Raw genomic sequence first — 15842 nt, forward strand, 5'->3', positions numbered from 1 at the left:
GCTTTAAATCTAGGTAAAGGTAAAGGACCCCTGGACGGTTAAATCCAGTCAAAAGTGACTATGGGGTTGCACCGCACATCTCGCTTTCAGGCAGAGGAAGCTGGCGTTTGTCCACAGACAGCTTTCCGGGTCATGTGGCCAGCATGACTAAACCGCTTCTGGCGCAACGGGACACCGTGACAGAAACCAGAGCTCACGGAAACGCTTTTTAGCTTCCCGCCACAGCGGTACCTATTTATCTACTTGCACTGGTGTGCTTTCGAACTGCTAGGTTGGCAGGAGCCAGGACAGAGCAATGGGAGCTCACCCCGTTGTGGGGATTCGAACCGCCAACCTTCTGATTGGCCAAGCCCAAGAGGCTCAGTAGTTTAGACCACAGCGCCACCTGTGTCTTAAATATATACTCTTATGAAACTGCAGGTTATTACAATAATCCTGCCAATGTTTTTATCTGTTTGCAATTTATCGGTAAATATTCAATAAACCATTTCCATTCTTTTATAATAAATTTGTTATCTTGATTTCTTATTCTTCTGGTAAGTTTTGTCATTCCTGCATATTCTATAAGTTTTTGTATCCAATCTCTATTTGCTGGGACTTCTGCTTCTTTCCACTTTGGGGCAAGTAGCATTCTTGCTGCTGTAGTCGCATACATAAATAAATTTCTATACCATTTAGGTAGTTCTGTACCTATAATTCCCAAAATAAAAGCTTCTGGGTTCCGGTCCCCCCCAAGTTATTTTAAACATCCTTTTCAATTCATTATATATCATTTCCCAGTAAGCTTTAACCTTACTACATATGCAAGGTAGCAAGTGGTGCAGGCAGGAAGGAACACACTTACCTGAGAGGAAGTCCCTTTGACTTGCTTCTGAGTAGGCCGAGTTGTTGGGTGTGTTAGTCAGTCAGGACCACAGGGCAGATCTTCCTTTACTCACTTGAGAGGGGAGGAATGTTGTAAGAGAATGACAGACACACCAGAAAAGTCACACAATGTGCTATTGTCCCTTCTGAGACCGGTTGTCACAATCTGGCAAAAGCTTCACCACTAGAAAGCAACTGACACAGATCCACTGCTTCCCCAGAAGTGCATCTCCCTCCTCCTTTAGAGCAGCAATGGACTAAGAGCGCATCACCTGCATGGGTTATAGAGCTGATAGCAGGATTGATGATCGCTGAATCGTATTGTTAGCTAGACATGGAAATGAAGTCCAGTCCAAATAGCAGCAGACTTACAACACCCCCAAAATATAGGGAAGAAGAAAGCAGAGCCCAGGTGTTTTCCTTATTTCTTCTGGAAAGAGGGAGTGGGTTTTATGAAGGGTCCATGGGCGAGTTTTTTTAGATGAGCAACACGACTGTTGATCTGAAATACAATGGAATGCAAGAACAGCAAACAACTCCCATAGGTATGGAACCCTAGAGGGCCACAACGCACAAAGCAGATTTGGAAAATGTGGCTTTTGGGGAGCGGTGCCGAAGAGCCCAGAGCAAGAACTTTGAGCCAGGGATGGTCCTGAATAAAGTTTCTCAGGAAGGGTAATAGTGCCCCCTGGTGAACTGTGCTTGCCTCAACTGAGCATAGAATGTTTTGCTTCACTTGTCCTGTAGGAGAGCCAGTACGGCTTCAGAAAAATTGCCTGTATTCTTTGTAGAGGAGAGAGATAAGTGTAATAATAAGATAGATCATGGGAGTCACTCTTTCAAGATCAGCAGGAGAGCCTCTAGTAATATATGCATTTTCATGCACAATTCACCGTATTATTTGCATTTTTTTTGTACACATTACTTGGCTGGAGAATTTGGGGGGAAATGTGCACAGTAAAAGAAATTCACACAAAAATACCGATCATTTTTTCAAGATGACTTTTTTGGAGAGAGAAAAAAAAATTTGCAAACTGATGTGGAAATGTGGAGAACTTGAAGAATAGGAAAATGAGAGAGTGAGAGAAACAGAAATTGACAGATTTGCCCACCGCTAGTAGTGGTCTTATAGGAAAATCTACAACTGCCGAGTGGTATGTGATTATAATTCATGCTCAAAGCATGCGCGGCTACAATGTACCTATGCCTTTTCTGCATGTGTTCATAATCCTTTCTTGGTGAGTGTCAAATCCCATGGCCTTTAGAAATCGACGCAGAGTGGGAGGAGCTCCTCAGGACTGGGATTTGGAGGAAAGAGGGATCTTGGGAGAGTTGAGAACTCGTAATTCCTTTGCATTTCTTGTGGCTGAATGAATGAATGAATGAATAAATTTATTACGGTCATAGACCAGAAGAGAAGAAAAAAAAAACATAAAAGGCAGCAATAATTTACAAGGGAATGATGGTGTCGATTAAAAGTTGTAAATTTTACATAAAAACAGTACACATATACACACACACCCACACACATATACATGCTCATATATGCACTACAGTATATGTATGGGCTTAAAAAAGGGGGGGGCTTATCCAGGGGTCAGATCTTTTACTTTTTTACAGCTAATGCCCTCCGCTTGATCGCGGCCGCAGAAAACTTGGCCACTTTCAGTGTTACTTCTGGGTTTTTGTCTCCTAGTAGGATTTTCAGCCGCTGAGATTCAGATCGACCTGGAAATTTCTGAACGATAGGGGAGATAAACAGTAACCTGATATCCCCGTAAAGGTCGCAGTGTAACAGCACATGTGAAGCCGTTTCCACCTCCTTCAGACCACATGGGCAAACTCGTTCAGCATAGGGTGTGCCCTCGTATCTGCCCTTTAGTAAGGCAGATGGCAATACATCAAATCTGGTAAGGGTAAACGCCCGCCTATATTTTGCGATTTGTAGGTCCAGCAAATATGGGGTTAGATTAAACCCTTTTCCATAGTCTTGGATAGCTGGATATTTATCTATCTTGCTCATATGGTCCTGAAGCTCTACATCTCCAATTCGCTGGCTCACCATCATTTTAGCCTTCTCAAAGCCTGAGGCTATGAGTTCTTGTGAGGAAAGCCCCAGGCCCCTCAATTTTTCATAAAGCGACAATCTCCATTTAGACTGGAACGGGTCTAGTAGAGTCAATGGAGCCACTCCCACTGGGAAAAATATGAGTTTTAGCCAGAAGTGATAGTCTTCTTGTGGCTGCCTCTCATTACAGTGAGGAACCTAGACAGAATACATCCAAACTGCTTTAATAATTTTGTGCATTTGGGACACAAATATTTCACATCCATGTTGACTTCATTAAGGTCCATGTTAGGAATGCCATACTGGATATTTCTGGCTTCCCACTGTTGTAAACAAAAATTGCCATTTTCCCTTATGGGGTATCCAAGAGCCATATAGAGTCCTTGCACAGGTTCCCTATTGGTAGGAGAGAATAACAGAGGCCAGCCAGAGAATACTGAGAAGCAAAGCAGCTAGTAAGCCTGATCTTTATTCATCTGTTGCAACAGGGTGCTCCCCTCACACGCAGGAAATTAGGAGGAACCCAGAAAAATGGTGTGCAAGGCCTTATAAAGATTTTTGAAATTGCCACCCTGTAGATCAAGACCACCCCCAGAAACATCATACATACATCACAGAAGGGCTGTAACCTAAGACCACCCCTCAGATACATCATACCTACATCACAAAAAAGGCGGTCTAAAACAGAAATTTGAATATTGTTTTTCTCCTGTCCTTGTTTATCTCCTGTCTGGCAGGTTACTTGATTGGATTGCCTTGGGAGCCTGGCCAATCTTTTGTAGTGATAAATACTTAGTTCCTGGGCCGGGTCACAGGCTCACACCCTATTCAAACACAGACATACCCTTAAGACAGTATTTGTGAAGGAAAAGACAATGGGGAGGCTTTTCCAGTTTGACCTTGCAGAGAAAAATTTGCTCAGTTTAGGAATCAAAATGGTTCCAGGTTGGTCTTCCTGTGCTGATCTATGTATGTGTTTGGTTGGTACACTTATGAATATTACCATATATGTAAGACACGGGTGGCGCTGTGGGTAAAACCTCAGTGCCTAGGACTTGCTGATCGTAAGGTCGGTGGTTTGAATCCCCGCGGCGGGGTGAGCTCCCGTTCTTTGGTCCCAGCTCCTGCCCACCTAGCAGTTCGAAAGCACCCCTAAGTGCAAGTAGATAAATAGGTACCGCTTTATAGCGGGAAGGTAAACGGCATTTCTGTGTGCGGCACTGGTGCTGGCTCGCTAGTTGCAGCTTCGTCACACTGGCCACGTGACCCGGAAGTGTCTTCAGACGGTGCCGGCTCCCGGCCTCTTGAGCGAGATGAGCGCGCAACCCTAGAGTCGGTCACGACTGGCCCGTACGGGCAGGGGTACCTTTACCTTTACTTTTACAACCATAAAATTCCTATCACACCACCCTTATCACAACACCACAGGACTAGAACCATGTTCTAGAACTATTTCCTTTTTTCTAGAAGCATTGGTGAATACATGGAGCAGTGGAGTCTGCAGGAAGGGTCGTTGGCAGGGTGAGAGAAATGGGTATACTTGATCAGGGTCTGGGATCAGGCCCTTTCTATTACCTAACACAGCACAACTTTTTGCATGACTTGAATGATTGAACTCCCCCGATGTTCTTTCTGAACTGCCTCTTACTCCTACCTGCCCATTTTGGATCTGACTTCCCTTTTAAAAACAAACAAACAAACAAACAAACAAACAAACAAACAAACAAACAAACAAACCCTATTCTGCACTGAGTGCTAACATCACCCAGAGTTCTTCAAAAAGAAACTTGCTAATAGATTTTGCAAGGGCCATCTCTGCGATGTGGCTAGGATTTCACCTGGTAAGATCAGAAAATAGCTTTGGTATTCTCCCATGCCCCAGTTTGATACTGACTTGTCTTGTTTTGATTTGACTGAATTTCAGAGCAAGGCAAAATTCTTTGAGAAGGGGGAGAATCATAGCTGCCGCTAATGTTTCTCGTTCCCTGAAATTCCTGTTCTGGGGTGCTTCTTGGATTTCACAAATTCAAAACAGCTGCTTCTTTTGCCACTTATTGGCACCTGCCATTCTAGTGGGGGCCACAGCTGAATATATAACAGAAACCCTTTCGGAAGAGTGCGGTGGGTTGTTCCTTGAACAGCTCATTTTGTTTAAGAGGTGTAGGTAAGATAGGGTAAGATAATTTTTATTATGATCAAAGACCAGCTTGCATAACACAATAATGACAGCGTTCATAAAGGTAAAATATACAATTAGAGCAGATTGAAACAATAGCTTATGAGTTAAATTTGAGATATATACATACATCCATACAACTGAGTTTTGGGCTACCATAAAAATTGACCCTGAGGCACCCCAAAGGGTGACTTCAGCTTTTCCCTAGTAAGCTATTTTATTCTAGAGGATGATCTGTGCCTACAAATCTGGGCGCAGAATCTGTCTACCAGCCAGGTTGTCTTGTGATCTTTGCCTAAGAGGAGAGAATTAAGTTTAGACTTGTGTGGAAGATCGGCGAGCCTCTTCAGCAAAGGGTCAATGGTGTCTCTACAAATCTCAGCATAAAAAGGACATCTAAAAAATATATGTTCAGGGCTTCCTATTTCCCCTAATGGGCAGGAAGAGGTGTAGGTATAAATACTGCTCCAAAGAAAGGGCAACGGTTGAATCAGGCTTGCTATAAAAAACAACACCAACCTCAGTGTGTTCTTCTATGCAATCCTATATTTAGGCAGAAATGAGAGGGGAAAGGTTGGATGAAAAACACACACACACCAAAGAATGTCTTGCAAAACCCAAGGTGCTTTATTCAGAACCAGACCCAAAGGTTTTAAAAAGGCGTCCGTGGGAAGAAAAGACCCAAAATTAAACAGTGCAGTTCTATGTATGTCCAATCAGAATTAAGCCCCATTGAGTTACATGGGCTTTACACAAGTAAACATTAGCAAAATGATTCCATGAAACCAAGTTGGAGAGAGTTTTAATGAACAGTTTCTCCTCCCAATACTGGGCCAAGTTCCCTTTCCCTGCTCTACAGCTCCAAAATGTATTTATACATTACATTCCCAGCTCCACTGGGCTCCTCCCTCAGCAGTTGTTTTGTCAACCTGCAGAGAGGGAGAGATGTGATCACAAGGCCTCTCCATCAGCTCTGATGAAAGACCAGCAACTTTTGATTTTTTCCCCATTCCAGCTGGTCATTACAAGAACTCTGCAACAAACTAGATAGTGCCAGAGTGTGGTTTTCTCCTCCTCCCTCTGAATCACTTTTTCTTTCATTTGTTTCTTAGAATGTCTGTCTGAGGGTAGGGGCTGTCCTGTTATGGATAAATATAAGCCATGCCAGGAGCCCGGTTTTCAAGTAATGATATACATCAATAGCCTGATAACCATGCAATCCACCATAACCGTGTGAGATGTACACAGTTACCAGGAGCCACAGAGGCCACTGCAGTCAGGTTATATAAATGGGCTCTGTAAGAAAGAGTTCAGGAATGATGTTGTTTCTGCATATTTTTTGTAACTACTATTGGCTGAACCAGGCTTATTAATTGGGATGGGGAAGAGCCAAATATATGGAGGAAAAGCAGTCGTGTGGATGGCTTATAATCAATGTAGATCCCTGTCCCAGCCTATCATTTTCAAGGGCCACTATTCTACAGAGTCGGGAATGTTCAATCTCAATTTTAAAGGTTGACGGCATTTTACTGTATGGTTTCCATAATCAAGATCACATCCTCAGGCATAGCCGTGATCATATGAATGTGTCTCATAAGGAATTAAGACCACTGGTTAATCTAATTTATGCAGTCTACACTGACTGTCGCCAGCACTTCCAAGGTTTTTCCTCATATCCGCTCTTAGATCTTTTAAATGGGAGATGCCATTAAAATAGGTTCACCACAAAGCAGATAAAGTTGTCTCCTGGGCTGCCACCTAGCGAGCTGATGAAAGGTGGTTACCTTTAGACTTAGCTCCTAGAAGGAAATTGTTCCAATAGAATAAGTTAAGATAAATTTATTTATACAGTTAACATTCTAGCATTCAACAGTGCAAAAAATCCGAAGCAAAACCACAAATGGTCACAGCTATGTTAACATTCTTATTGCTGATATTAATGAAGGTTTTGTTAAGCATTAATTTGCCTTTGAAATCTCCATACAATATTGGGTCATAATATCATGAATCCAGATATCTGTGTCCGGTTGTGATGTGTCAACTAAGTAGACGACAGCTTTGCGCTCCCATGGATTAGCCCCGTCGATAACTGCTTGCACCTGCGCTACCAAAGCTTTCTTCTCAACATGATTTCGGAAGACTACTGAGGCCTCCTCAGACCACTGCTTGCCCTCTGTTCCTAGAGGAAAGCAGCACAACAGCAAGTTAACATGTAGCCACAGAACAGTGGTGTAAGTTGAAAGCTACTGGACCTGTCTAGGCAGCAAGCCATCTGGAGAGTTTGAAAGCAGTCAATTACGGCTTTGCTGTCAGTCACAGATTTTCTATATAACTACGCCTCATCACTTTACTTAATCTGAGCCTACATTAGTAATAATATAATTATTATTAAAATAAACAACAACAACGAGAAGAAGAAGCTTGGCTGAACCAGCTACATGTCTCATAAGACGGTAACATAGCTATGACTTTTCAAAATGTCATACAGCAGACAGTCCTACTGAACATACATTTTAACGGAAGAGCAAAAATTGCTTCTTTAAGTGTTAAAACATTATTTATAGTATACCAATTTGGGATTATTTCAAGGCAGATCGTGAAGTTTCATTAACTTCCCAGAACCAAATGTTATTTACTATACTCAGATTAGGGGTGTTGTAGTTTTAATTACATCCATGACCACCATCTCAATCATCTACTAGGGCTGGGCAATATCTAGTTACAGGATTGCGATATCTCACCAGCTAAAAATTGTGATATGTCACATTGTCTGCAACAAGGATGGAGCTATGTAGAGGCATTGGCTGACTTCACAGTTTCCCCCCATTGTCATTTTTGCATAGCACACACCCTCCCACCATGATTTGAAATATACTGCCCGTTAAAAAAATTTGAAACCGGTATCACAATATGGACTTCAACTGGTTATGGATATTTCGCCCAGGCCTTAGATACATCATGATTTGCGTTATATTGTCAGGTCAAAAAAAACCCCATGAAACTAATATCAGGATATGGACTTCAAACCGGTTTTGGGCGATAGATCACCTACCTGCAAGCTGGGCTGTTATGGCCTGAAATGGCAGTTTTCTGAACATATCCTGCAGAGGCTTTACATTCTGGATGCCGACAAGCTCATGTTTACCATAGTCCAGCTCATAAACGGACACCAGGCCATTGGCCAACATTCCTCTTATTAGCACTCTGTGCCACCTAAGAAACAAAGGAGGCGTTTGGAGAGTGTACGGACACAAAGCATTTAAGATAAAGGGTCCAGTAACATGGACAGAAGTTTACCATCACTGCTAGTTTTACCGTGTTTTTATATTACATTGGAAGCCGTCCAGAGTGGCTGTGGCAACCCAGTCAGATGGGCGGGTTATAAGTAATCAATTACTATTAATATAGTTAAGTGCCTTTTTTAAATCACACAAATCAAGAGTTGCTATGATACCCGTCACACGCAGAGGACAAACAGGAGCTTTCTGAGACAGAGGGGCCCTGATTTTGATTAACAGCAGGGACAGAGTGTCACATGGGATCCTCGTATAAAGCCAGGTAACCCCACTATGATAGGGACAGGCCCCTCTCGCTCCATTCTGACGTCTGAACGGCTGCTTGCACCCCCTAGAATGCACCCTACAAACATGTATTAATTTATTCCTGCCGTTTAAGAACCTCTTTTGTGGATTCAGGAAGTCAAACCCCTTCAGTCTCGCTTTTCTCGCCCAGAAGGGAAGTATTTGCCCCACCTTGAGGAAGAGAGTTTCCTCTTCCCCACCAGGTATATGGCCAGGTTGGCTCAGCAAGTACCATATTTTTTTGCTCTATAAGACTCACTTTTTCCCTCCTAAAAAGTGAGGGTACTTTTCTTTCTGTTTCAGGGTTTTTGCTTCAGTTGGTGCTTTATTCGCCTTCCAGGTCCGCTACTGCCTGGCACTCTGAGCCGCTGTAGTTTCCTTCTCCCCACTGCACCGTTAACCCCCCCCCCCGACACACAACTCCTGCAGAACTTCTGTCTGCTGGCAATGCCACTCTTCAAGGTCACAGCCAAGCCAACTGTTCTTCCCCCAGCTCACAATTCCCTTCCCCAAAATCTCCAATAATTTTATGTGGTAAACCACCCTGAGATTACAGGTATAGGGCAGTTTACAAATCTTAATAGCAACAACAGATTGTATATGGACAAATATAATGGTATTTGTAATGCATTTATAAAAAGATAGTATCTTATAAATAAATGTTACATGTATTAAAAGAATTTCACTTATATACCTTTGTATTAGACAAGTATGTACAGAATTATAGCGTTTCCCCTTTCTTTTTGTATTTTAATACCCTTTTTTATTCCTTTCTTATTTTTTCACTTTAATTTAACTGAAATTATAGAAAAAGTGTGTGTGTGTGTGTAGCCGTACCATGGTTTTTGAACAGAATGCATTCCGGGAGTCCGTTCGACTCCCAGAACCGTTCAAAAACCAAAGTGCGGCTTCTGATTGGCTGGCTGCAGGTCACTCTTGCAGCCAATGAGAAGCTGCGCCGGACTTTCGGCTTCCGAAAACCATTTGAAAACCGGAACACACACTTCTGGGTTTTGATCGTTTGGGAGCCAATTTGTTTGGGAGCCAAGGCGTCCAGCGTCCAAGGTACCACTGTATATATTCCTCAACATACCGATGTGTGTTTCCTTCCTTCCCCTTCCCTCTCCATACGTTATTGGTGAAAAGGTACACAGATATTTGTCCACAATGTTATGGCCCCCCAAGAGGAAATAACATGTAGGAGTCAGGAATTAGTAGGGGCAAGGATGCACCAAGGTCTTCAGCAGAGGGAAACGGATGCAGAAAGAGAGAGGAGGATGGAACTTGAACCAACGGAGCTAAATGCTATGGGCCAATATACCACTAGACTGCAAATGCTGAGGACAAGCAGTAGGGGAGAGGTAGGGATGCGAGCATCCCAGAGGGATTTGGTTAGCCACTGTTGAGACCAGCCTTTCTCAACCTTGGGTGTCAAGATGCCCTTGAGCTACAACTTCCATCATTCCTGGCCACTGGGCCCAAGAAAGGCAGGTCTAAACCGATGGGATTGGGTCCAATACACAAAGACGGCTCTGAGATCCTTAAGTACGCAGGGTTGCATCCAGGCCACTTCACTTGTGTGCCATTGATGAAAAGCTACTTACATGTTTTTCACTTTAGCAGCATAGAGTTTGTTTTTTTCAACGGCGGTCGTTCCCTCATCCGCTTTGCCGTAGTATAAAAGCATCTCTTCCATCAGTACTTCCAGGTTGTGCATCTCTTGCCAAGGCTGGAGGACAAAGTAACCGGGATGGCAGGCCAAGGTGACGAACACATCCATCTGCTCCTGGGGTTTTGGCAACGGCAAAGGCGGAGGCATAGTCAAGGCTGTCCCAGCACTGCTGCCCTCTGGAGCACGTGGAGCAAAACCCTTCTTGGCACCTGAGCTTGCTGTCTCTGGTAAGTTCGTTTCCCCCTTTGCAGGGAGGGAGCTACCAGGAAAGGCACTCAAGAAGACGTCCTTCTGATGCTTCCACAAGTCTGCATTAGTGATCCGCCTGTTAATACTATGGTCTGGGTCTGGAAAGCTCTTTGGCGTAAATAAATAGACGTGTGCAATCCTGTCATCCAGTTTAACCACCTTAAGAGTGGAGGAGGGAAGAAAGAGAAAGTACATTCCTACTAGCAAATTTACTCTTACTCAAAACAGTGGCAGGAAAATGTTAATGCATGAACTCTTGGCACCATTAGAAACGTCACCAAGAGTAGGCCATCAAACGAGAAAGTACTACTGCTAAACACAATAAAAACACAATAAAAAAATGGAACTTAATATTATTTCTTAACTGAACCTGTGGCCTTCCAGATATTGCTAGATTCCCAGTTCCATCACTCCCAACCAGCATGCCCAATGGTCAAGGAAGACAAGCATTTGGGTTAGTCACCCTTGCATTACAGTAAATATAGTGCTCAGAACCCTCCCACCGCTCAGCTCTCCCAATGATTTGACAGTACTGGTATGGCATACAAATGTACATTGTTAGATAAATGCTATAACAGGGGTTCTAATATTGACCACAGTAAATTTAAAGTCTACTGAGACATCACTTTCCTGAAGGAGAGTCTCCACCCTCATCATTCAGCCAGGACACTGAGGTCCAACTCCAAAGGCCTTCGGGCGTTTCCCTCTCTGTGAGAAGTGAAGTTACAGGGAACCAGGCAGAAGGCTTCTTCAGTAGTCACACCCACCCTGTGGAATGCCCTCCCAGCAGATATCAAAGAGTTAAGCAACTATATAAAATTTCGTATATATCTGAAGGCAGCCCTGCTTCAGGAAGCTTTTAATGTTTGATTGTTTCCCTCTTTGCTTTGTTTTATTTGTATTTTTGTGGAAGCAACCCAGAGTGACTGGGACAACTCAGTCTGATGGGCGAGGTATAAATTATTACTATTATTATTATTAATAATAGTAGTAGTAGTAGTAGTAGTAGTAGTAGTAGTGCACCATTAAAATAGGCTGGAAAACAGAAAAAACACAGTCCAGTGAGCAGCAGAGTAAGATACCAGTTTTTACCCCAACACCAGATCCCTGGTTTATCAAATCATTTGCTCAGGGAAGCATTTTGAAGCCAATGCCTTCTCTCTTCTTAACATAACCTCAAGACAAAATGGAATATTCCCTCTCATATCAACACCAAAATCAAGACCAATGAGGAACTCCCAAAGTACAGTCAAACCTTGAATGCCTCAGTTTTGGAACGATTTGGCTCCCGAACGCCAAAAACCCGGAAGTAAATGCTTCAGTTTTCGAAAGTTTTTCTGAAGCTGAATGTCCGACGCGGCTTCTGCTTGAGTGCAGTAAGCTCCTGCAACCAATCGTAAGCTGCGCCTCGCTTGCTAGACGTTTCGGAAGTCGAATGGGCTTCCAGAACGGATTACGTCCGACAAACGAGGTTTGACTGTACACAGCAAACAGTGTAGCGCTGCTTGTATTTGGTTCTTGCAGACTGTGATTACCTTCCCAGAGAGTTTGTGAAGATAATTCACTGACCAGGAAGTAATACACACTCATTCACCCGGATCTTAGTTTTATTCATTGGTAAGCACAGCCAGAGAGTAACTGAAGCAGCAAACCTCTGTCAACAGTAACATGGGCAGGAGTAGGAGGGAAAAGGAGCTCCAAGGAGGAGACAGGTCACAGGTCACTTGAGTGTTCAAAATGTGCTATATCTATTCTCAGAAAACCTTAAATAAATTCTGTGCAATTCAGTAGTATCCCCATATTGCAGGTAGGACAGGGTGAAGACTTAAAGAAGACAGGGCATCTAGAGAGAATGTGGCAAGTGGCGAGATTTAATCCCAGGACTTTCTGGCCCAGAGCTCAGTCTTTACTACTGTTCTAAGCTTCCAAGTCAAAACTATACTTTCTAATTACAGATAGGTAGCCATGTTGGTCTGCCATAGTCAAAATAAAAAAAATCCTTCCAGTAGCACCTTAAAGACCAACTAAGTTAGTTCTTGGTATGAGCTTTCGTATCTGAAGAAGTGTGCATGCACACGAAAGCTCATACCAAGAACTAACTTAGTTGGTCTTTAAGGTGCTACTGGAAGAAATTTTTTTATTTATACTTTCTAAGTTAGCTTTCATTACACCCGCCATGGTACTGAAGTCTAGGATGAGATGGAAGTGTGTTGCATGACACCACTTTAAAATAATAATACAGGGACAGAAAAATTAAATCTGATCACTGTAAGCATGTTTCCTGAAAGATTTCTTTCGACTGGTAGTTGTGAACCTCAGTGTTAGGGCTCCCCGACATCATGATGTCAACATCCTCAATTTGAAAACAGTATTACAAGGGTGTGAAGGAAAACACTCAGGTGCCCAGGAGGAAAGCACGTTCACAAAGAGAACAAAAGGTGTGCAAAAATTCTGGGGAAATTCTCAAATCAGCAAAAAGGAAGAAGCCAAGGACTGCACTGCTCCAACCTAAGTCTGCTGCTCTGCTTTTAACAGAGAAAAAGATGGACTCTGGTAACCCTTACAGCACATCTATGGTTAACACTCTGCTTCAAAAAAAAAAAAAAAAAAAAAAAAAATCTGCAGCAGAATCATATTGTAAATGTAATTGTTACATTATCACAATTCCTCCTGCTCTCATGAAGACCTGTGGGTTAGCTGTACATGACGATATCATATGGAGATATGGTGGCTACAAAAAGGAACTGTTCATCAATCAATGTCTTTCATTTATGACTGCAACAAGCAAAGCACATAAACTAAGAGTGGTACAGTTTGGCTTTGCAAGAGACATTCAAGAACACCCTTGAATTTTAAGCAACGAACGGGCGTATTTTTACCTTAATGCTGCAGTCAGGACAATTTAATACTGTGTCTCTCAGCCAAAGCACAGCATCTGGAGTCCACATGCCAATATTAAGAGGAAGGTCAGCCAAGCAGCATTTTGTTGCCTAAAACGATCATACAATATAATTACAATGATATTCAGGTTACACGGAAATGCACGTGGGTAACACGGATGATGTCTACACAGCAAGCTCCTGGGAACAGTAAGTGATTAACGAAAATTCATACCTGAGGTGGTATTGCAATGACTTCACGCAGAAACGTCGGGGGAATCTCTCTCAGCTCTACTACTTTTACAGATGCTACTGTTCCAGTATCCATAAACTGTACGTCAAGAGCCCGGCTACTATGAACACTGGTTATCTGCATCAAGGAAACGAAGCAAAATACGAGAATGGAGAAACCTATTTTAACACAGAGTGGAATACAGTGTTGTGCTAAGGTTATCCTTCAGTCAGTGGAAGCTTGCCAGGTAGAACCAACTCTCTTCTCTTCCCTGGCATACCCTTCTGAGGGTATACCCCCCCCCCCGAGCCAATTTTGGGGGACTGCAGGCGGGAATCCCTGCTGAACTGAATCCAGCCTGTATGAAGTAACAGTGGCTGACCATTTTGTGTCTGAGGGTTGCATTCATCCTTGGCCAACCTTCCAGAGGCTGCATGCAAAGGTGTGGTCACCCAACACTGCCGCATGCACATTCTTGCATGCACACACACACACACACACACACACACAGGCCACACACACACTACTTCCCCATCGCTTTACCAACAAAACCAGTGGGGTCTTGGGGGCCATAAAAATCTGTTTGGGTGGGCTGAATCAGGCCAGGTTAGCAGCCCTGGTCTAAAAGGAAATATGTGTTGCCCACTTTGAAAGCTCATTATGAAAGATCATGGTGGGAATGGTCCTTTAAGCAATTAGGCAGTCCAAGGATCATTATGCTGCCTAAGATTCACCAGACAATCTTGCACTGGTGCCAATTCCAGTGGGCCCTGGGTGCCTGGGCACCCACAAACCTTTCACTGTGGGTGCCCAGCCTTCACCTGCTGCCTGACTTCTGGCTCTCCAGCATTACCAAGGCCTCCACCACAGGGCCTCTGTTGGGGTCCACTACAGGCGCGAACGTGCTCCACCCCCCTCCCCGCTGTCGTGGAAACACAGAAGTGGTGCCAGAGAGCAGCGGTAGCATGTGCATGCAACACGATGTCATGTGCACATGCCGCTGGGCACCCTGAGGCTGGGGCCCTAGTCAGCATCTCCGCAATTCTGTAGACAGCATAATGCATATTCAGATTGACTTTTAAAGCAGAGCTTTCTAAACTGTGCCGCAACACATTACTGTGTTGGCTGCAGTGTGTTATGCGAACATTGCCCATGCTCCTCTAGGGGCTGGAAAGGGGTAAATTTAACCTCCAGTTGGCTAATAAAACAGAATGACTGTATCACAAAAGGATGCGAAACTGTGTTGTGAAATGTTGCAAGTCCAAAAAGTGCATCACCAACTTGAAAAGTTTGGAAAGCTCTGGGCTTAAAGCATCTTATTAGCACAGAACTCTTTCCCATTGAAAGATAGAAAGGTTCAAGCCAGTGGTCCACACCAAGGATAAGGAACCTGTGACCCTCCAGGTGAATCCAACTCTCCTCATTAGCCATGTAGGCTGGGGCTGACACAGACTGCAATCCAATAACATCTTTTCAAAGTAAATAAATATGTCACAGTGTCGCATTTAGGTAAGTATACAAGGCAATGAAACAAAACCAGGGCACAATACAAAAAAGTCCCCCATCTAGATGCTGGCACAGCTGAATCCAACAACATCTACTGGTTTGGCATTCAGAGCCTGGACTATGCAAGTCCCGCTTTGTGGGGAGCCCCATATACCGTATTTTTCTCCCTAAAGGACGCACTTTTCCCCCTCCAAAAATGAAGGGGAAATCTTTGTGTGCATCCTATGAGGCGAATGCAGGCTTTCGCTGAAGCTTGGAGAGCGAGAGGGGTCGGTGCGCACTGACCCCTCTCGCTCTTCAGGCTTCAGGAAGCTATCAGCAAGCCTGGGGAGCCCGCGAGAGTTCCCGCAGGGCTCCCTAGGCTACGGATAGCAGCCTGCTGCCCGGAGCGCGCTGAAGCAGAGCTTGGGGGGGGGGATAATTTTTTTTCTCTATTCCCCCCCCCCAAAAAAATAGGTGCATCCTATGGGCCGGTGCGTCCTATAGGGCGAAAAATACAGTATATATTTTCACAGCGAAAAGGAACCAAGCTTCTTAGAAATCTGAAGGTGAAGGACATGTCAGCTACTGAACCCAAGGCTGAGATCAGTATAAATTGCAGACAGCAGCTTACCA

The 15842-nt window shown here is 43.8% G+C and overlaps 1 protein-coding gene across 8 annotated transcripts in view; it reads right to left on the reverse strand.

The window, feature by feature from the left end:
* Positions 1 to 5712: 5712 nt before the first annotated feature.
* TDRD7 (tudor domain containing 7) overlaps positions 5713 to 15842 on the reverse strand; it is a 35485-nt gene continuing 25355 nt past the window's right edge. For all 8 annotated transcript variants that reach the window (XM_083481691.1, XM_083481692.1, XM_083481694.1 and 5 more), the window contains 5 exons: positions 13725 to 13859; positions 13490 to 13600; positions 10294 to 10769; positions 8161 to 8321; positions 5713 to 7287 (listed from right to left, as the gene is read on the reverse strand). In XM_083481691.1, coding sequence (XP_083337817.1) covers positions 7067 to 7287; positions 8161 to 8321; positions 10294 to 10769; positions 13490 to 13600; positions 13725 to 13859 — 1104 coding nt within the window. In that variant the 3' untranslated portion in view covers positions 5713 to 7066. The remainder of the gene's footprint in view (positions 7288 to 8160; positions 8322 to 10293; positions 10770 to 13489; positions 13601 to 13724; positions 13860 to 15842) is intronic.

The sequence above is a fragment of the Podarcis liolepis genome (assembly GCF_965112155.1).
Source record: "Podarcis liolepis genome assembly, chromosome: 17".
Taxonomy (NCBI): domain Eukaryota; kingdom Metazoa; phylum Chordata; class Lepidosauria; order Squamata; family Lacertidae; genus Podarcis; species Podarcis liolepis.